The sequence below is a fragment of the Anopheles merus genome, chromosome 3R (genome assembly GCF_017562075.2).
Source record: "Anopheles merus strain MAF chromosome 3R, AmerM5.1, whole genome shotgun sequence".
NCBI lineage: Eukaryota > Metazoa > Arthropoda > Insecta > Diptera > Culicidae > Anopheles > Anopheles merus.
Genome location: NC_054084.1, coordinates 13,655,205 through 13,676,054, shown reverse-complemented (window position 1 = coordinate 13,676,054; position 20,850 = coordinate 13,655,205). Strand labels below are relative to the sequence as shown.

General features: G+C 43.5%; 1 protein-coding gene across 2 annotated transcripts in view; it reads left to right on the top strand.

Moving 5' to 3' along the window:
* The window catches only part of LOC121595263 (probable G-protein coupled receptor CG31760), a 57,406-nt gene that overhangs the window by 35,946 nt on the left and 610 nt on the right, over positions 1-20,850 (top strand). The window contains exons 5-13 of one of the 2 annotated variants that reach the window (XM_041919118.1): positions 1,769-2,065; positions 10,537-10,723; positions 11,647-11,845; positions 11,926-12,090; positions 12,168-12,767; positions 14,649-15,057; positions 18,169-18,377; positions 18,655-18,904; positions 19,162-19,448. In XM_041919118.1, the coding sequence (XP_041775052.1) occupies positions 1,787-2,065; positions 10,537-10,723; positions 11,647-11,845; positions 11,926-12,090; positions 12,168-12,767; positions 14,649-15,057; positions 18,169-18,377; positions 18,655-18,904; positions 19,162-19,448 (2,585 nt within the window). In that variant the 5' untranslated portion in view covers positions 1,769-1,786. Of the gene's footprint in view, positions 1-1,768; positions 2,066-10,536; positions 10,724-11,646; positions 11,846-11,925; positions 12,091-12,167; positions 12,768-14,648; positions 15,058-18,168; positions 18,378-18,654; positions 18,905-19,161; positions 19,449-20,850 lie in introns of those variants that run through there. The other variant, XM_041919120.1, reaches the window with a different exon arrangement.

Sequence of the window (20,850 nt, the reverse complement as noted above, 5' to 3'; positions counted from 1 at the left end):
ACAGATGGTAATATACCATGATTGTTCAGAATTTTGCAAAACACTGTGTCATACAGTTTCACCATAATTAATCTGTTAGTGTGTTACTCATTGAATTCAGCCGGCAATCTTTTTTTATATTTACACCTGCATGTAATTCTCTCCATATTGTTTTATTCTATCTTCTTATGCTATAAGACAAACCATGCGACATTGTACTCACATCCTAAAGTGCGAGAAAGAACATATCCTATTTAATTATGTTCTGGCTCAAAATTGTTCCACGGAATAATTGCGCTAGGAAAGCTTCGCATTACAAACCCTACCCAACTGGTTGCCCCGGTTCTCGGCGGAAACCGTACACGCGGTACATGAAATAACAAAATCATGAAAATAATTAAAACAAACCTCTACCATCTTGCCATATTTAGTTTCCATCCCAATCCGTAAAAGCGATCCGACCCTTTCCGGCACGAGAATCCCGCCAGATTGGCACGTTCTCCAACAACACGACACGGGTGCAGCGAGTGTCACGTCCATTACTACACCTACCTGAAGCATGGAAGTGTGACAACAATTTTGTACCACAAGCGAGAAGAAGAGCAACACTTCCCCACGACCATTTTATCACGTTTCTCTGCAAAGCTCTGCCTTTTCGACTGCGCAAGCATTGCGGCCGTGTCCGTCCGTTCGACACACTGCCTCGCGCTTGCACGTTCCCGCGGCCAATCATTGGAACCATCAATCTGCGCCGCCACATGCGCGCCCCCATCGCCACCTCGTGGAAGCGGTGGAAAGAAAATTTAATTTATTTTCCACACTGATTAGAACACAGCGCAGAATGGTTCGCTTTTCACACCGCACACTCGGCACACCATTGTGGTGTGCGTGGGCTCCTTTTTATCGGGCTAGAAAAATCTCGCTGTGAAGTGAAAACGTTATCAATACTCTGGCTGTAGACGTTCCCGTTGCGAAAACGCACGGGAATGTATAGACCCGGTCACCCTGAGTTAGAGATTTTGTCTTTATTTCATTGCCATTACTTAGCACTGTCCTCCCTGACTGGTAGAACGGAGAAGATGGGCCTCGTGTGTGTGTGTGTAGCGATGGATAATAACGAACCGTGCGCCTGAATGGGCCAGCCAGGCAGTGGTGCTAATCGCTCTGGCATTCAGCTACCCACGCTCAGGACGACGAAAGGCGGCGCGTTCAGGCTTAATGAAACGGAAGTAAAATGTTCTGTTCGCATTCTTTTGACGTGTATTTATTCTTTCACCACTGCGTTGATGCCGGTCCCGGTTCCACCGTGTCTGGTTTGCGATTGGGAAAAATAACGATTCAAGGTTGTGGTTTTAATCGGAAAATGACGAGAAAAAAAGCATTCTCCCACATTTTATAGCATCGATTTTTTTCCTGCCCCATGTACAAATATTGAATCCATTTCGGTATGTATTCAACATCGGTGCAGCAAACGGTCTGCCTGGTAAAGCGATATTGGACATCGTTTTTTTTTTTTGCTTATTTGTTTTAAATTTCAAAACTCCTCTTGCACACCAATCCCCATCCCTGTTACAGCTACCCACTACTAAACTCTAGGAGCAGGAAAACCGACCCAGTAACAGGGAAAAAACACTTCGCTACTAGCTACCGATAAATTCTATTACACACAAAACCATTAGTGGAGCAAAATTTCATTCGCAATGTTTGTGTTTTATTTTCTCATCTCTTTCTCACTCTCTCTCTCTCTCTCTCTCTCTCTCTCTCTCATTTTCTCTCTCCCATCCGGCAGGTCCCATGACTCATCGCGATGCATAAAATTGCGTTATGGCCCTGGTTAGCCATAGCCTGGAGATGGAGAACCGTCATTATATTGAATTTGTTAGCACAAAGCTGGTGCGCCGGCTCTGTCCCGTCAAGTGGTTTAAAAACAAGCGATGGAAGTAGCATCGGCAGCGGTGGCGGCATCGGGATCGGCGATGAAGGTGCCGGTGCGGCCGGTATGCCCAATCTGCTCGAGCAGGACGGAATGTTTGGGCCAGCGACGACGACCATCTACACCGAGCGTCACACCATTACACCGACGGAGGTAAGCCCCCATCACACCACCATCATTGCCATCATCGACAGCGCCGGCATCATCGTCAGCACCATCAATCATAGAGCTCGTGTCCTTGGGGTGGGTGAAGAATGTGTTGTGCCCCACCGGGGTTGGATGGAGAGGAGGAAACGCCCACTACTTCCGCCTCGGAGCAGTTAGATTAGGATAACTAAATTATGCTCGAACGCATCAACTTTGCTATCGATCATGGCAGCTGGTGCAACAGATTTTCCCTTTCCTTTTTTTTTTGTTTGTATGCACATCTTTGTGTAGCACGACTGTAACTAGCCAAATAGGAAAAGGTTGTATCAGGAAACGAGCTTCGCAAAAACGCGGAGCGCAGAATTATTTCACTTCTGAAGGTGGTTTCGCTATTTGCGTCCCTACAAAACGTGCCGCTGTCAGTGAAATAACGTGCCTTTTACTGCAGCCGTACGAAGGCTGGGCGGTGCAAAAACGGCGTGATGCTTCGCGCGTTGGAAACCGTAGCTTTTATTTAATTAAATGTTTCATTCAATTAACAGTTCGTGGAAAAGCGTGTCTAGCGTTTGGGTCTTTCTCTTTCTTTAGGAAATGTTGCTTAACGTTCAAATTTGCTTACCAGCAGGCCGGGTAATGCGGTGCTAAAGGTCGTTACAGGGCGTCGTTTTCGTAGAGCAAAAGAGAAAAGGATTGTTTTTTTATTTCTTCTTATAATTTCATCTTGAAGAAAGTTATCCAGTGCTGCAAATAAAATTAAACAACTTCCCTGAAACATGATATCGAAGAACTACAACACCTTCCTTTTTTCTGGCAATGGAGGTGCCTAGTAGCTGGTAGGAATAAAAATAAATACAAAGCAAATATTTCACTCAAACACTGTTGCAGCCAAGATTTTATGTGATAATTTCATTAATTTTGTTTTTTATTCAACTTCAATTGTTTAATGAAATGCAATAGTTGCTGCTGTTATTGCTGTAGCCGCAAGTTTACTGATTGTTGACTGATCAATCACATTTATATGTGACCTTTTTACCAGGTTTTCTCACAATATACATAGCATAGTGATCGGCAAAGTAAGGCTCGCGAACTGCATGCGACTCTTTGCTGTCTAGTTAGTAGCTCTTCACCGTTCATATATGTCATAGCACTTACACACTGTTTACCACTCATGATTTATATATTGGGCCTTTCATGTGAAACTTTTCAAATATGTTTGTAGAATTTGGCTTCTTTGATCGTAGAGCTTACCGTCCGCTGTCATATCATATTGCATAAAGGCCGGGCTACATTGATCGTACTCGCAAGCGTAATTTTGATTTTCACTAGCGCATCTAGCGGCGGCTGGTGGAAGCTTTTTTTGGTCATCGAGGAAATGGTCATGCCGGATCTCAAAATTAAATAGTTTTTCCATCGTTTTCCATTGCAAAAACGGCTGAAATACTTGCACAACATATTTATGTATCAATTGCAAAGCTTTTTCACTCCAGTTAAAGTAAAAAACATAGAAAATTAACGTATTTTCTGGAGCGGCTCCAAATTGTTTGGCAAAATGCTTCGGTCAGCCGCCACCAGATGCGCTAGTGAAAATCAAAATTACGCTTGCGAGTACGATCAATGTAGCCCGGCCTTAAGAGATGGATGGATTTCTTTAACTTTACATGGGTAGTTGAAAGCATGCCAACTAAACACAAATTTCCTGGGCATTATTGTAGCTTATACATTCCGGGTCATTAAATGTCCACTATACAGCCAAAACCGGAACTACATTCATTTTCTATGAACGATATACGTATCTGTTATATAGCTAAATTAACAATTCAAATTACCTACAAAACTAGAATTGACGTTGTGGAACGAATAATGGGACCACCGTTTTAAATTTGTAGGCTGAAATTTTAGCCTGTCAGTCGTTTGCATTGTATAGCTGTTTTCGAGGAGCTATCTAAGTAGATATAGTATACAGGTGGGCTTATCCCAAGGTGTATGAATATAAAAGGCTGATTTTTATCGCTTCTGTTTCTGAATGAATTTTTTTAAGAGTGTTGTGTGTATTCAAAAAGTGTCTGTCAACTGTCAAAAAGTGATGTCCAAATTTGGTTATAAAAACATGCTATGAGACCACTTGGACTACATACACTTTGGTTCTATATGCCAACACCAGATCTCTTTAACGCACCTTGGGATAAATGTAAACATCACCTTGTTTTGCCATTTTTCGAGCAGGTACTCGAATCTAATTCTAGCTTTGAGGCTAGAATAATCTAGACTGAAAATTGCTGGCTAGTTTTGTGTGTGGTTTTGTATGGAGTGTTTACATGATTTCAGTCACCAACTGTCAAAATTCATAGAAAAAAGCTGACTAGAACCGTGAAGGGCCCCAATGTTGGTTTTCAAAAGTGTACTAAAATTCCTGACTCGCTAGTGTAATTTCGTTTTTCACTCGCTCATCTGTCGGCGGCTGCTGGAAGCTTTTTTTTTGGTTATCGGAATTTACGCTAGCGACTAAGGACAATGTACCCCGGCCTTAACATTCCATTCAGCATTCGAAGTTGGACTATTTTTCTATTGCATTAGTTGACAAAGAGAAAATAAAGCTGAGCGAGTCCCAGAAAGGGTCTTCTGAAATGAAGTTACACCTACCTTTTGTACGTGTGGTTGAAGTGTGAGTGCTTCTTATGCGTTTCGCATACCATTAAATAGTACTTTGCAAATAAATTACATACAACAGCAAAGGTTAATCAGCGATTTGCTTTAGTGTGCATGACATAAAAGCAAAACGTTTTTAATATTACACGTTTCAAGTCTTCTGAATTCCATTTGCGAGCAATGCGCAATGGGATTCAGAATAGGAAATTACATATTCCAATGATCATTTACATGACGAAGCTTTGATCTTAAACGATTACTGTATTTAGATAGTGCATTATGGAAAAGTCAATTCTTTCCATAATTCACAAACAAACTCATATATTGTTCAATTGGCAAACATCTACCAGTAACTTCTCACACCATGTTTCCAGTTGATTTAAAGCTAATATTAAAAATCGCACCGCAATCACTTGATTTAGACTCAGCTTAAACATCCAATGCAATAAAAGAGTAATTTATTTTCTATCTATGGTTCTGATACCGTTGTACTCAGCTGCCCAGACCATGAATGCTTTTTCTTGTATTTGTTTTACTTTCCACAACTCATTTGCTGATAATGAGTAAATTTGACACACTGTGGCACAATAATTACGTACGATTAGCTCGCGTTCCCAGAACGTTCAAGTCAGTAAAATACTTCTCCTTTCGAATGCTCACCCATTAACCACAAAGTAGCACCAAGTTAGCACCAAGTACCGGTACAAATGCCTTTCCTTTTTGCTTTTCTTTTCGACGAACTCCATATGGAAACATTTCCAAAACGTCGTCCCAACACACCTGCACAAAGCGTAACTTCCGAGTCAGAGCAATTCGTAATTAAACATGCCATAATCGTTCTACCCAATGCGCAGCGTCAGGTGAATGCGATTAAATATGCAGCAGCGAAAGCGGCAATAGATTGTGCTTCATAAATAAATTTCATCCCGAAAAATCCGCGACAGCGGGGACAGCGTTTTCGAGTAATTCGCAGAAGCAAAAGACAACGGAAAAGCCCTCCAGCTTTTCCTTTTCCCTTGCAACGAGAGCAAGGGGAGGGGCAGGTTAATGTACGTAATGACATGCGTACCCTGGCTGCTGTCGGATTTTAATAGAAGGTCGTGCAAATTTTGCGATGCGCATTTCGCCACGGACCGAAGCGCGCGCTCGTGCAATATTTAAAGAAAGTCGTAAAGCAACAGTACTGCCCTGCAATGCTCACATGTGGATGGCATAAAGATGTGAGGGTATTTTCAAACAAAAAAAAGGAAAATAACAGTCCCATCAAATACATTCACCATCCTCTAAAAAGAAGTTCCCTTCCGGCGGGGTTTAGCACAGTCGAGTTTAAGTAAAAGCTCGCGCTCTACCGCCCCGGTATTTGCACAGGCACAGGCCGCGGCAAAACGGGGGAATTGGCTGCATTAAATATTCAAACCCCAGCCAGCCAGTCAAAGCCGAATGATGTGAGGTTAAGCGGGCTCCTCTTTTGCGCCGGCACAATCGAGCGACCGACAGACCGACATCATGCGAATCCTTACCCCCAATTGCTGGTACCTCCTCTACCACCAACCGAACAGAAAAAAATGTGTCTTTTCCACACGCCACACGGTTGCTTCTTCGCCAGACGGCACGGCCAAAATCGTTTCCGTTTTGGTGAAGACGGCTTCAAACGGCATCCTTTTCTTATTTAGCGCTCAAAGCCACTTAAATACCCCGCGTCACACATACACACACATGGATACACACACACGCATACACGTACGGAAATTAGCTTCCTATCCTGTGCCTGCGCCTTCTGTGTACTCAAACCGGGCATACGATAAGCGTTTACGCTTTCAGAACGGGGACATTGCGCCCCTTGTTTCGGTCCTTCCGTCCCTACACACCCTGCACCTCTTCACACACTCACACACACACTGTGATCACGATCGTTAACCGCATCCGTCCTGGTGCCGCACTGGAAGACAAAATCTCGTCAGAGCCAATTTCTGCACAACCTCGTGCTTTATTAGCACAGCGTGTATTCTCTTCTCCATCCAAACTATCGAAGTGTAGTTGTGCGTGTGTATGTATGTGGGTTAGTGTGCGTCGAATTGTGTTAAAAAAAGAAAAAAAAACAAGGAAAGTAACAAGAAGAAAAGGATGCTAATCGATAGACGTTGTCCTGTCCGTCCCGTGTCCTCGTGTTGTGCAAGCGCTCCGTGCTGTGGAACCGGGAAGAAAGATAACAACAAAACTGTGGCCCTCATTCCCCATGGCCACCGGTGTAGCCGCCTCGTGCCGACCAAAGAACTCGATTAATATTTCATTCGACACGTTGATTAGTTTCTCTGCGCATCGTCGAAAGTGTGCCACACACACACGCTCATGGAAGGAAGATGAGAAAATCAGCATTCCCACGGGGCATTTCAATAAACGTGCCTCCCGGGAAGGGCAGCAAAAGGCGCCAAGCGAATCACCATTCAAAAGGGAAAAAAGGCGAGAAAAGGGGTTTTGTGTGCTGTCCCTTATGTTTTTTTTTTTTTTCATTTCGTGCTTTCTTTGACTCCTTCCTCCCTCTTTCCCGGTGAATAAATCAAGCAGTGCTTTTGATGGCGGCTAAAGAAGTCGCTAAATCTCGGTCGGCGGCGTTTGTGGATGCATCGCGAGGGTTGGTGGGTGCGGGTAGATTCCTACAAAGGTAAAAGGAGAGCTTTCCCTTCTCTCCATCCGCACTACAGCACTTTTTTTTTTCGGGATGGAGTGAAGTCACTGAAGCACATGGTATGCTGGAATGCCTGCCAGCAGCTTGTTGGCATTTCGAGTCCCTCTTTCTCGATGATGAGTGCACTCGGTACTCGCCGGGGTAGGACGGTTGATCAGAAAACCGTCACACTTGTAGGCATGGTGATAGCAGGGCGCAGCAAGGAGCGAGAAAGAAGCAAATGTCGCATCGCTCAACCTGCTCTATCCATCAGCCGGAATGGCCGGTGGGGCGGTGCCGTCCAGGTGGCCTCGATGTGTCGCTTCACTCCCGCTTCACTCACTGGGAATCAAACCAGAGCAGATCGCTTTGGGGTTTCGGTGATGAATAAACAACTCACCAAACCGCTGCTTCCCACTCTACCCCGTTCGCTTTTGCGGGGTAGAGGTTTGTGACAGAATGAATGAAAGGAATGGTGCCTTCTGGTGGAGCCTTCCAGATTGCGCTACCACTTTTGATTCACATCATCTGCGGTCAACACGGCTTAGACTTCTTAATCTCTGCTATATTTTAAAGTGCTAGCGTTCATAGCATTTAATAAAGGGTGTTCCGTGCAATGTTTGCTTGATGGTTGAAATTAATTTAAAAAACAGCACATATTCAATGACAAAATTCAAACAAACTGGTGGAGCTTTTTTGGCCACATTTAAGAGCTTCAGTATTTATTTTTTTCAGAAAAGTAACAAAACTAAAGACAATACTTGTTGGTAAAGTCTAATGTTGTGCTCAAAAAGGCAAACGAACGGCCTATGATGTGCTATGGTGTTTAATTGTTAATTAAAGGTATTTACGCTAGCTCTCAGGCATAACTCATTCATTTATTGGTGGTTTTATGATCACAAACAAGTTTCATGCGGCCAACATAAAAGCTTGATTTTCACAAAAACTTTTAATAGTTGCCCAAATAACAAAGATACCAAAAACGCCACCAATTTATTGTACTAAAAATCCAGTTACATCAAGCAAAGCCTAAAAACTGTCAGTTTGGTGGGCTAAACCACACGGTCACAGAACCGGCCACTTCAGTGTTGTTGAAGTATGTTTTTGTATGCACGGGTAATTCATTTGCTCTACATGTTTCACCCCAAAAAGGTTTTTTATTATGGCCTTTGCATAAAGCGATTTAATGTGTGTGTTAAAGTTCAGTTGCTGTGAAACATATGTGTGCATGTGTGTGGTTGTTTACTTGCAATTGGACTCATTTCGCTGGTCAGTGCACAGTTTATAGATTCAAAATATTGCCGAAGTTATGCAGTGATGTAAGTGGATGAATTAAATCAATCGATGAGTTAAAATCCTGTTCAGTATATTGATCTTAGCCCGCCCTTGATGCTTCTTTTCCTCGTTAGTACCCATGTGACATTTGTTCTAAATTTTGAACCGTGATCTGCTCGAACGGCGCCCTAGAAACCATAAATTGTAGATTTGTGTGTGATAAACCTTATAGAAAGTGTCAAAATTTCGTTTGTGCATACGAATGACCTTCTTCTATTGGATGATGACGGCGTCCAATTCGTTTAGGATTCATTTGCTTTAATATTTAGAGAAAAAAGAAGGTGCATTTCGTGCGGCGTTATTTTGTAAAAAAAAGTGTTATTTTGGTATTAAATTACTAGACGACCAGTGATAAGGATTGAAAACGTTATTTTCCTAAATACAGAGAAGAAAGTAAAGAAAAAGTCACATTACAGTCGATTTTAAAGGTCTTGTTCTAAAAATCCCTTAAACTGGCGCAGTTTAAGGGAAGTTTACGGTGCCAGTTTAAGAAAAATAGCACGAATTCCCGATTTTAGAACTCGAAAATGTCAAATGGGTAGTTTCCTGGGGTTTTAGTACAAGGAAAAATTGGAAATATGATATAAAATAACAAGATACAACTGCTTTCAGCTCACGAGTATTTTTAAAGCAAGGTTGTAGAAAAAAACATGTAAAGTGAAAGATATTTCGCGTCTTCCTGGGCTTGGAATTGAAACAAAAATGTTCTAGCCATGTTTCAAAATCCAAAGTGGCAGTATTTTTAAAGCATTTTTTAAATAAATTAAAATTAATTGGTTAAATAAATATTGTAAAACATTAAATTAAATTGATTGATTAATTAGCTAATTAGTACAATTCAATTAAATAATCTGCAACTATAAAACTTAGCTTAAAAATGACTAATTTAATCTGCTTGTTGTAACTTTTCTTGGAAAAGTGACATTTTCAAACCAGCTGATACTATTATTTAGTGCACAAAATAAGATGTAATGAAAAAATTAAATCTATAAGCTAAACGTGAACCATCTTTTGTACGGAAACACCCTGTAGTATTTAGTAATGCTGAAGCAGAAGAGAAAAAAATGCTAAGGACCCGAGCCCAACAAAGGATGAAAACAATCACTCACCTCTTGGTGTGTCTGGTCATTCTATACAGACAACCTGCCATCCTGTCATGACTGTCCATGCCTGCCATGTCAACCATTGGGAGAGGATTATTTATTTCGGGAAAATATTATCCCCAAACCCTGAGACACGTCCAAAAAGCAAGACACCCTTGAAATGCTTTACAAGTTTCGTTTTTGCCCTGCCAAAGTAAAGGTTATGAATTTTAAACTATCACCTTTTCATGGCTGCCTCCCATGGCGTTCCGTTCGACCCGTTTGCGGTTACGCTTCAGCGTCAACCTATCTGCCTCTTTGGTTAGTGCAGCATCTCCGCTTTAACAGTCGGGGCAAAACTTCAAAATAAAACCCTGCCGCGCTCGAAACGACGATAAAGTTTGTGAGGTAAACATAATCATGAAGAACAAACCGGTCATGGTCGTTTAAATATCACAGGGTCTTTTACTACAACGAAGACAGCCGGAGCTCTACCACCTCCCTCCATTGAAAGCTACATCATTTCGACCGTCAAACAATGGAGAGAAAATAGGATCAAATAAACCTTCCGAGACAGAGAGAACGCCTTTTCGCGCTAGACCGCGTTCTGTAGCGCACACACCAGCGCGGACCTCGCTTCGTACGTCACTATCATCTCGTCACTAGTGCGCATTTGGGCCGGGTTGGCTCGTTTGTTTGCCTTTGCCTCCTACTCTACTATTCTCCCCCCTCTTACCTATTTCTTTTAGGAAGCGATCGAAGACTCTCTGCAAACAATACACGATATCGCGACGGAAAACCTGGGCGCCCTCTGCCTGACGAAGCTCTACCGGCCGCTAAAGATAACGCTCAACCCGGAGCGCTACACCGGCGCCCGCCAGAAGGCGGATCTGGCCGCGGTCGTACTGCAGGACGTGGGTGTGTCACGCCACAACGGTAAGTACGGAGCGGTGGGAAATGCCCGAGATGTGCACGATTAATAATTAACATCGACACACACGCGCGCGGGCTAAGGAGGCGAAAGTTTTGGCCCGTTCCCGGTGGCACCTTCGTGTGACGCAATCAGCAAACTTCCGTAGTTCATCACGCCCTTCCGACTCTCTTTTGCTACCCAGACTACCCCGGTTGGGAATGACGTCGAGAGTGGCAAGATTATGTGTTTCTGGGCTCTGGGGTGGAAGAGAGGTCGTTTGGATTCCGGTGGAACGGTGGCATGTGTCTAATGAGCTTCAGCAACAGAAACGAGCAGCCTTCCATCACTAATCACACTCGAGAAATCAATCTAATAACCTCGAAGATGTTTCTCCTGAAGCTGAAGTGATTGACTGGTTGGAAAATTGCCCCCAACGCTCCCGCTCCCACTCATCACTTGTGCGAATGGGCAAATGTGGCACCGGCGGCATTATTATTGTTTGCCAATAATGATGTTGCTGATTGTGCCGCGCAGCACAAAGAAACCTGTTGCGGTTGGACGTCTAGTGCCACAGTAGGATTCACAGTTCGCTCCACGGAAGCCTTTCGGTGGCGTTACAATAATATGTTTCCACCAGTTTAGCACGAACAATTCCAATGCTTTGCTCTAGCCCTCTCAGCCAATAATCGTCGATATCCTTGCACTAAGCAGCATATAATTGGTGCACAAAATTGCTAAGCACAATTACCTGACAAGCAATAGGACGTGATTAATAGGGCTGTACAAGCGTGAGGTGAATGCTATTTCTGTGATTTAATCTCTCTCCGATAAGCTCTCAATGGTATTACAACAGATTTTGTGCCAGCGTTAGTGATTCCGATTGATTGTTTGTACAACAAACGACCGCGTACACTAACCCCTCTGTCCTCTGTTCCCCCTGGCACAGGTTTGCTGGACGCACTGGCGAAGGGTTTGCTGTCCGACGCGTACGTCACCAGTGCGCGCATTCTGTCGATCAACGTTACCGACGGTCTGCTCACCAACTCCGTCTGGTGGAACAAGGAACCGGGCGGTATGGGCGCTCCGTTGCGCATCGAGGCGGAAGGTATAGCGATCGGCACCAAGCCCGACCCCAGCTATCCGTGGTAGGTAGAGTGAATGGTTGTTCCTTGCTTGCTGTGTTCAAACTCATCCTCCCTTCTGTCCACGATTGCTTTGCGCCTAGGTTTGAGGATGAAACGTCCTCGCCCGGTCTCAGGTCGCCCAAGTTTACACCGACCCCGCCGGACATTTCCTACAAAGGCTGGTGGACCTACCCGTACTATTCCTGCGGCCAGAAGAAGTGGATCCTCTCGTACAGCGTCGCCATCCCACCGATGGGCCGACACGGGTAATTATTCTCTTCCGGCTGAATGCCGCTGGCGCAACCCACCATTGCTCGGGTTTTTCCTCTGCCCCCTTCCACAGCATTCGCGGTTTCCTAAGCATCGACATCGACATCAGCGATCTGCAGGTGAACCAGTGCAACAATCCGAACCGGTTCGAAATCCTCAGCTACAATCAGCACCTCCGCCAGTACTACCCGTTCGTGCGCAACCTCAAGCTGGGCGAGGACGAGCAGATGCGCCAGATCGAGGCGTTTCACGGTTCGCACAAGTGCCACGTGCACAGCATGCGGTGCGAGTACCGGCCGGTCGTGACGAGCGTCATCAGCCCCGCGTCGCTAGCGGTCGGCCCGAACGGGACTGGGCCGCTGGTGCCGCTCGGGGGTAGCATCGTTAACGGAAGCGGTGGCCCGAGCGTGCTGCTGACCGGTGGCACCACCCTGCAGACGGTGGTGAATGGATGGACGCGCGGTGCGTACCAGTGCCGGTGCAAGGACGGGTTCTACTCGTTCCGCCATCCGGATGGGTTCAATGGCAGCATCATGGAGGTGGCGTACCAGGAGTACCGGGACAACATCAGCACGTACTACAAGGAGGTGTTTGTGTGTGTGCGGTGTGCGCCCGGTTGTGCGACCTGCACCGGACCGGAACCCTGCCTGGCGAGCTACAATTGGGCTTTCAGGTGAGAGAAAAAAAAAAGAGGAAAGAGCTCGTTATTTGTTATTCAGTATGTATTCAGTGTTGAAGATGATTGACCGACAGACTAACACGCAAATAGCTCCTAATTCAGTCTCTTTTTGTATCCCATACCTCAAACCTATCTCATAAAAATACCTCAAACAGGTAGAGAATTTAGAAAACTCATTTCTTGCCGCATGCTGCGAGGTTCTGACCATTAACGTAGTCTGATTTCTACTTTGAATGTGCTGTTTCTTTTCGCTCGTCGCTGTTTTATCTTGACTGTTTTAATTTTTACCCCGTAATAAACCTGTATTTGAATATTCTATTCATTTTCTTACTGTTACTTACACTATTTGAGGTTGTTATATACAGTATGTTCCCGAGTAACGCGGTTCTCGACATACGTTTTCTAAATTTGACAGAACAAATGACAAATCAGTTCAATTAGCTTCATGCATTGTCCAATGAATTTAAATATTTAAATATATTTTTGCTAAAAAAATAATCCGCTAAAAACCAGAAATGGGGGCCTTCACGATTCTAGTTAGTTTTTTGTATGGAGTGGGACAGTTGGAGGCTGAAATCATGTAAACACTCCATACAAAACCACACAAAAAACTAGCTTGCAATTTTCAGTCTAAATCATTCTAGCCTCAAAGCTAGAATTAGATTCGAGTACCTGCTCGAAAACACGGTGTTGTTTACATTTATCCCAAGGTGCATTAAAGAGATCAGGTGGTGGAATCTGGAATCAAAGTGTATGTAGTCCAGGTGGTCTCATAGCATTTTTTATTACCAACTTTGAACATCACTTTTTGGCAAAACGAGTGAAAACTTTTGCTCCAACGAGCTTTCTGGAGGCTTGACGAATACTCAAACCACTCTTAAAATCTTCATTCAGAAGCAGAAGCGATAAAAATCAGCCTTCTAAATTCATACACCTTGGGATAAGCCCACCTGTATATTATACTCACATAGATAGCTGCTCGAAAACTGCTATACAATGCAAACAGCTGACAGGCTGAAATTTCAGCCTACTAACTTCAAACGGAAAGGGCCCCTATAATCGTGAAGGGCCCCTTCGACAGAACAAATCAATTCAATTTGCTTCAAGCATTGTCCAATGAATTTAGCAATTGTATTTTTGATTTAAAAAAATCCGCTAAAAAGCCAGAAATATCAGCATTTTCTGCACGAATCGTGTCAGACAAATGATAAAGTATATAAAAGTAGTAAATGTAAATATAAAAGAATAAAAGTAGTAAATTGCGCGGATTCCTCGGGAACACATTGACCGCGTATCTAGGGAAAAGACTATATTGTTTTCCTACTGCTCTCAATCCTAACAATCAGATTTCATAGAAAGACTAAAATTCAGCTTAAAATTTCATTTACTTACGCAATACTATTACAATTACTTCGTCGTTGGATCTTTAGTTACTACGCTTAACACGAATTTAGTTGAACTAACTTTACGCAGTGTAGAGTAATTGTTTGAAATTATCTTGTAGAACTTTTCGTAGCATTGAAGAATTTTGCGACCTAGGATTTTACCGCCAAGCATTTTGCGACTAGGAATTTTGCGATTTTGCACCCCGTATCTCGGGGACTACCAGTACTTCAGTAGCAAATGGAAATGAGACATACACTTTTTCTCAATATTGTACGGTACATCTTTCTCATCGCATTCGAAAACAGCTCCAAGTTCGAGTGACGTTGTGATGTCGTGCTAAATTCCCTTTTATGATTAAATGTACAGTTCAGTTAAATCCAAAACCCCCCATAATTAAACTACGAAATGACGCTCAATTGAAATGCTAACAAATCGATCGAAACTCACGCTCACACATCGCATTTATTCTCCCACGCCGACCGCGAACAGAACGACGCTGCTCACCTTCTCCGTCATGTGCGCCGGGTTTACCGTCGTGCTCGCACTGTACATGTATCAGCACCGGAAGGTGAAAGTGTTCAAGGTGGCCAGCCCAATCTTCCTCACCATCACGCTGCTCGGTTGTGCCTTCATGTACCTGGAGATGGCGGCCATCTTTCCGATCCTCGACACCTACTCGTGCATCGCCACCAAATGGACGCGGCACATGGGCTTCTGCGTGACGTACACGGCGCTGCTGATGAAGACCTGGCGCGTCTCGCTGACCTACCGCGTCAAGTCCGCGCACAAGGTGAAGCTCACCGACAAGCAGCTGCTGCAGTGGATGGTCCCGATACTGCTGGTCATGTTTATCTACCTTGGCACCTGGACACTGTCGGCACCACCGACCGCAGAACGGGTAAGTTGACACACACACGTATACGATTGAAATTTAATTCTACCATCATGCAGGACACGAAAAGGGACATCCACATACGCAATTATGCGACGGTAGAATGAGCAACCGCTGGGGTGTAATAGAATTCTCTATCGTTCCTAATTTACGCCAAACGTTTCAACCTGTAAGCGGCACACGAGCGAGCATTTCAGGGCAGCAGGGTTATTATTACTCTACCTTGCACCACCGACCACCGGAAACGCTCCGTACGGTACCTCCCCCAACTGATTGCGGGAATCGACCCTGTCCGATGCGATCCCACTGACCGTTTCTACCGGCCACCGTGTAAATCGGGCCAGCTCGACAACACATCGGGCACGAGCAATACATTTTTAATAATCCGCTTAATTACTCCTCCGGGCAGCCATAAAATCATTATCACCAAACTTGTTCCGGCGTTGCTGTTTTAGCACGTACGCGGACAACCTACGTCTGCTCTACGGATGCTTTTCGGTGCGGTGCAAAACGGTGCCGGTGAGCCTAACGTGCAACCCCCCCCCCCTCTCTCTCTCTCTCTCTTTGTCCTTCGCGGGCTGCGTGGGTAGATTTCTGTTTTCCCCTCATTAAGGGCCAGGCAATGGGCTCGGGAAGGAAGACCCATTCCAGCACGTTTTATTTGTTATGTTTGCCTATAAACGTCGCTAGGGTTTCCCGGCCCCGGCACTACGCTGCGGCTGGATGCGAATCTGCGAGCAACTTTTACTGGGACTTTGATTGGGTCACGTAAGGGAACGAAATCTAGGTAAACTATTAGTGAGCGAGTTATGTGCGCTAGACAGCGCAACTGCCGGGAAAAGAAATATCATCAAATAAAGTTAGGAAATACATAATTTATACATCACACAAATGATTGGAAATGAATGGAGCTTGTTCCTCGGAACTGGTTACTGTCAGCTCATTTTGCCTGTCAGCCTTAAGGATGCGTCTGGCACTTGTTAGGACTATCGAGACGGGTATGCGTATAAATCAGAGCCTAATTTTCGTTGCGATCCGAATAATTGAAAAGCTCTACAGCTTTGATTTTAAAATTCAATAAATATTTAATGCTCTCGCTGCTGCCTAGTAAATGTATGGGGCAGGATTTTCCTCTGTTGGGTTTAACAATTGAAAACAACTTTTTAAAGCATAATGGTTTGTTTAAAGCTACCGCAAAATACTTCAAATCCTTTAAATTATGCCTCAGTTAAATTAAATATTAAGATAAAAGCATACAATTATGCATGTGTTATTTTTAGTGATGAATTCATTACTTTTTTTTTGCATCCTGAATCAGAAAAAAATACACCAAAACTGTTATTTACTCGCAAAAAACACTGTAAGCATTAATACATTCTCGAAATCAACGAAATATCTCACATTGCTGAAGTGTTCCACGTTAGCATTGCGAAAACCTTGATTCTTCGTCCGGTTCCATGTGTGTACCATGGTCAGCCCACCGGAGTAGTGGTGTACCATGGTCAGCCCACCGGAGTATCAGAAGTGACTCCAGAATTGGAATTAGCTCCGGAATGAGAATCAGTTCTTGCATTGAAATACAGGGTTTCCCACGATTTATTGGTTGGTTCCCATCAATTTCCCGCACGATTTTTTTGCTTTTTCCCAGAACTATTTGATTCAATTGTATTGATATCCAATCGGACGATACCAATAAATTATGGGAACGAACCAAAAACCTATGGGATACGATGAAAAAATCGTGAGACCAGCCCAAAAAATTATGGAAACTGACCAATAAATTGTGGGAAATCCTGCATGAAGTTTCAGAAGTGAAATCAATCCGGAAATCTTCACATGAGAATGTACCGTTTATAAGTAAATTTGGATTATTTGCGGCAATCAATACGTGGCAATCATTGGACCCAAACGTCTATTCTTATGGAGATTCCGAAACTGACTCCGATTTCGAAGCCGATTCTGATTTTGGAGCCTATTGTGGTTCCGAAACCGATTCTGATTTCGAAGCCAATTCCGGAGCCGATTCCAATCCCAGAATCGATTCTGGAAACCGATTCCAGACCTACACTATCCGGATTTGATTCCAGAATACTTCGGAGCTAGGAGGAATCGATTCCGACAAAAGCTTCATTTGTCCCATCACTACACCGGAGCCTGACCAGCTTGATACGCTTCACCCAGGGCAGTGACTCGAGCTTCGTCCGTTGCTACAGGTTATTTGAATTAAACTGCTTTTTCAGGCTATAGAATGGCAACCGGTTGGCAGCCAGCATTCTTGCACGCAACTCAGCTTCCATGCTGCAGTTGGTGCTGGCCTTTGACCCGCGATAGGTGCAAAGGCGGCATGCAAAGATAATTGCATATTTTCTTTATGACTTAAACTATTGTTGAAAGTAAAAAAAGCATTATTTTAATTATTATTGCCTCACGAAAGTAATTTTAATTAATATTTTTCTACTGTCCAACTCCATGCCGTAGTCCCGCAATGTTACACATTTTGTTCTATAATGTAACGCTCATATCCAGTAACGAATACATAATTTTATTAGTAAATTACCACACCTCTTTTAAGCCTAAAATTTGCTTCAACCTACCCATAATTAAGGGAAAAGACAGGCTACAAATGTACCAAAGATAAAATAATTTAAAAAATCTTACAACACTCGTACCACCATTCAACATTAGCTTCCACTGAATATAAGTCAACTACAAAGCCTTTTATATGCTTTAGGAAGTTTGATACACCAAGTAAGAACTTTATTGTAGCACCGTGTAAATGGTTGTATAGAAATTCAATTTAAAGTTAATTTTCGACATAACCGCGCTAACGACTGTTTAATGTTGCAATTTATTCCATTTTTATCCGATTATATGCAGTATAAAAACATGCTCAGCATCAACAGACTGCAGACAGCATTTGGCTATAAAAGTGTGAGCACCAACAAAAGCACAGAACCGTACAAAAACAACATTTTTATGTGATTTTCAGCTCCAGCTACCAGCATCTTAAAGCGAATGTTTTGTTGTGTCTTTTTTTGTTTGTCTGTGTGAAGAGTTCTAAATTCCCACTCTCGTTTGCCCGTTTCTCTATCTCTCTTTCTCACCCATCTCTTGCAGATCGAGGACCAGTACGGGTTGATATTCAAGCAGTGCTCGTACAACTGGTGGGACCACAGTTTGGCCATCGGCGAGGTACTGTTTCTTGCCTGGGGTATACGCGTCTGCTACAACGTGCGCAACGCCGAATCGCTATACAACGAGGCGAAGCTCATCTCCTACGCCATCTACAACATTGCCCTGGTCAACACGACCATGGTAGCATTCCAGTGAGTATCGATTAGTCTCCTAACAGGGCCGACGAATTTTATGTCACTCCCGATCCCCCTTCCTACGCATGTTTTACTGCCTCCGGTAAGTTGGCCTGACTCGTTTTAAGCTGCCGAAATGACCTTCCAGCCGGGGCCTGCTGCGGCTGAAGCTCTTAAACACTCAACCATTTCCCCCTGCTCTCCTGCCCATTAGTGAGGGTGATTTTAGCTGAAAAATTAATCCTCCGCTTTTTCTTTTTCTTCTTCTTCTTTGTAATTCTTCCTCGCTTCGCAGCTTGTTCATTTTTCCGCAGGCTGGACCGGATATTAAATACCTGCTCGGCTTCATACGTACGCAGCTATCCACCTCGGTCACGATAGCGCTCGTGTTCGGGCCGAAAGTGCTGCGTATACTGCGCGGCCAGGGTGACCAGTGGGATCAGCGGGCCCGGAAGCGGGGCATCACGGCGTCCTTCTCACTGAACGGCATCGGACTGGTGCCGGAGGAAACGGCCGACCTATATCAGGAAAATGAAGAGCTGAAGGTAAGGCTAACACCGGTGATAGCTATGACCACATGCAGTGTGTGTGTGGCTCCTGACAGCTGATTTTTCAATTTCCCCCCAATGCCATTTGCATTCGACACTTCACTTAACCGGACTTTTGCTATGCATATTTTTCTCTTCCCTTTTTTCCACCTGGATTTGTGCATCCAATTGGAAAACTCGCCTCAACTCGACCGGCACTATCCTGATTGCGGCCAATCGGACGTTTGTGTATGTGTGTGTGTTTTTCCCAAAAGGAAGAAATTCAGAAACTCGCTGCTCAAATTGAATTCATGAAAATTGTTCACATGGAAATGAACAATCGCCATCTGAAGCCGAAACCGGGCGGCTACTTTACCATGAAAAGTCCGCTCGGCAAATCGTTCGGCGGTGGCGCCGGTAGTGGCGCGGGCGGTGGCAGTGGCAGCGGTTCGCACCGGCACAAACACACCAAGGACGACTCGGTGAAGGAGCACAGCGGCGTCACGGAGGATGGACACAGCGGCACAAACAGTTGCTACTCGGGAACGGCAAACTCGATCGGGTGAGTTTTGTGGTACTTGTTTTGTTGTTTTTTTTTAATGGTAAAAATCATCCCGCCTCTCTGAGTCCCTTTCGCTCTTTGGACGTTCCCCGAATTTTCCCCTCCACCGGGTACATGCCTGTGTTCGAACACAACACAACCACATGCGAGATTTGCAACGAAATCGAAACAACGCAAGCAACGTCAAAACTTTGTTACACTTTTTGCTGGGCCTTGTTTTGTTGGGTCCATCTGGTTTGATGTCCGTGTGGTTTACCGTTGTGGCGAGAGACTGTTTGTGTACGTTGCTGGCGGGTGTTGGTGATTAGTGGACACACTGTTAGGATTTGCCCGTCGGGTAACTTTGTGCTCCCGCAAGGGCTTGCGATCAATGATGATTTATTTTGGGAAGTTTTTCATCGCTTTGTATCACTTCTGCGAAGGTGGAAGAGATTATAAGGATCGAGCTAAATTGCCTATGGGCTTTTTTCTCTATATTTTAATGGAACAAAAGTTATATTGCGTTATTTGTGTGAATTTCTACGCTCAATTCGAAACAGGCACTGATTAAATCCATCGAACTGTTATCCTGAGACGTCATCGCTAACGTACGCAGCCACTTTGTAGTTGAAAAGTACCAGGCGGCTCCATGGCTCCCTATTTGATGGACATCATTAGTGGAATATTAATGGATTACATAAACTTAATTACACTGTGATTTCAAACACCCTGAATATGTTCAGATCTATAAAATGCTGTTTTTTTTTAATTCTAAAAATAATATTTCAAAGCTTCATCATAAGGTCATCATTGATTCGTCCAACATCTTACATATGTCGATATGTTGTGCTCTTCCCATTAGCTTTTATTGTCTTGGGAGTGTGTAACATATTTTACCTTCATCTAAGTGTTTGTTTCAGATATAAAATATTGAATATTTTTGGTAATTAATCCCTTGAGAAAATTCTGAATTTCATATTTAAGAGCTGTAAACCTATCGTTTACATAAACATATAATTTATTTACTTAAAATATCATTAGTTTAGTTTTATTCAACGGCCCAAAAACGCCACATTGCCTTTAATTGTTTTTATTCTGTACACATTGAGTTATTTTATGTTGTTTAGTTTCTAATTTCAAAAGCAATAATTTATGTTCAAATAAATCTTTTGCATCCTCCACGTTTTCTTTGTATTCTTCTTCGTAATTTTATTTTCTTCTTCTTCTTCGTATTAAAAACAGTGTTTTTAATAATTTTGTTTCCACATTTTTAAGATGTAAAATATTAATTGTTAACAACCAATCATTACAGTTAATAAATAATAAATAGTTAACGTTAAATTTCCTTTTCACATGTTTAGACAAACATGAACAAAATTTTAAACATATCTTTATGATATGTTTCTTCTTCTTGTTTGGCTCA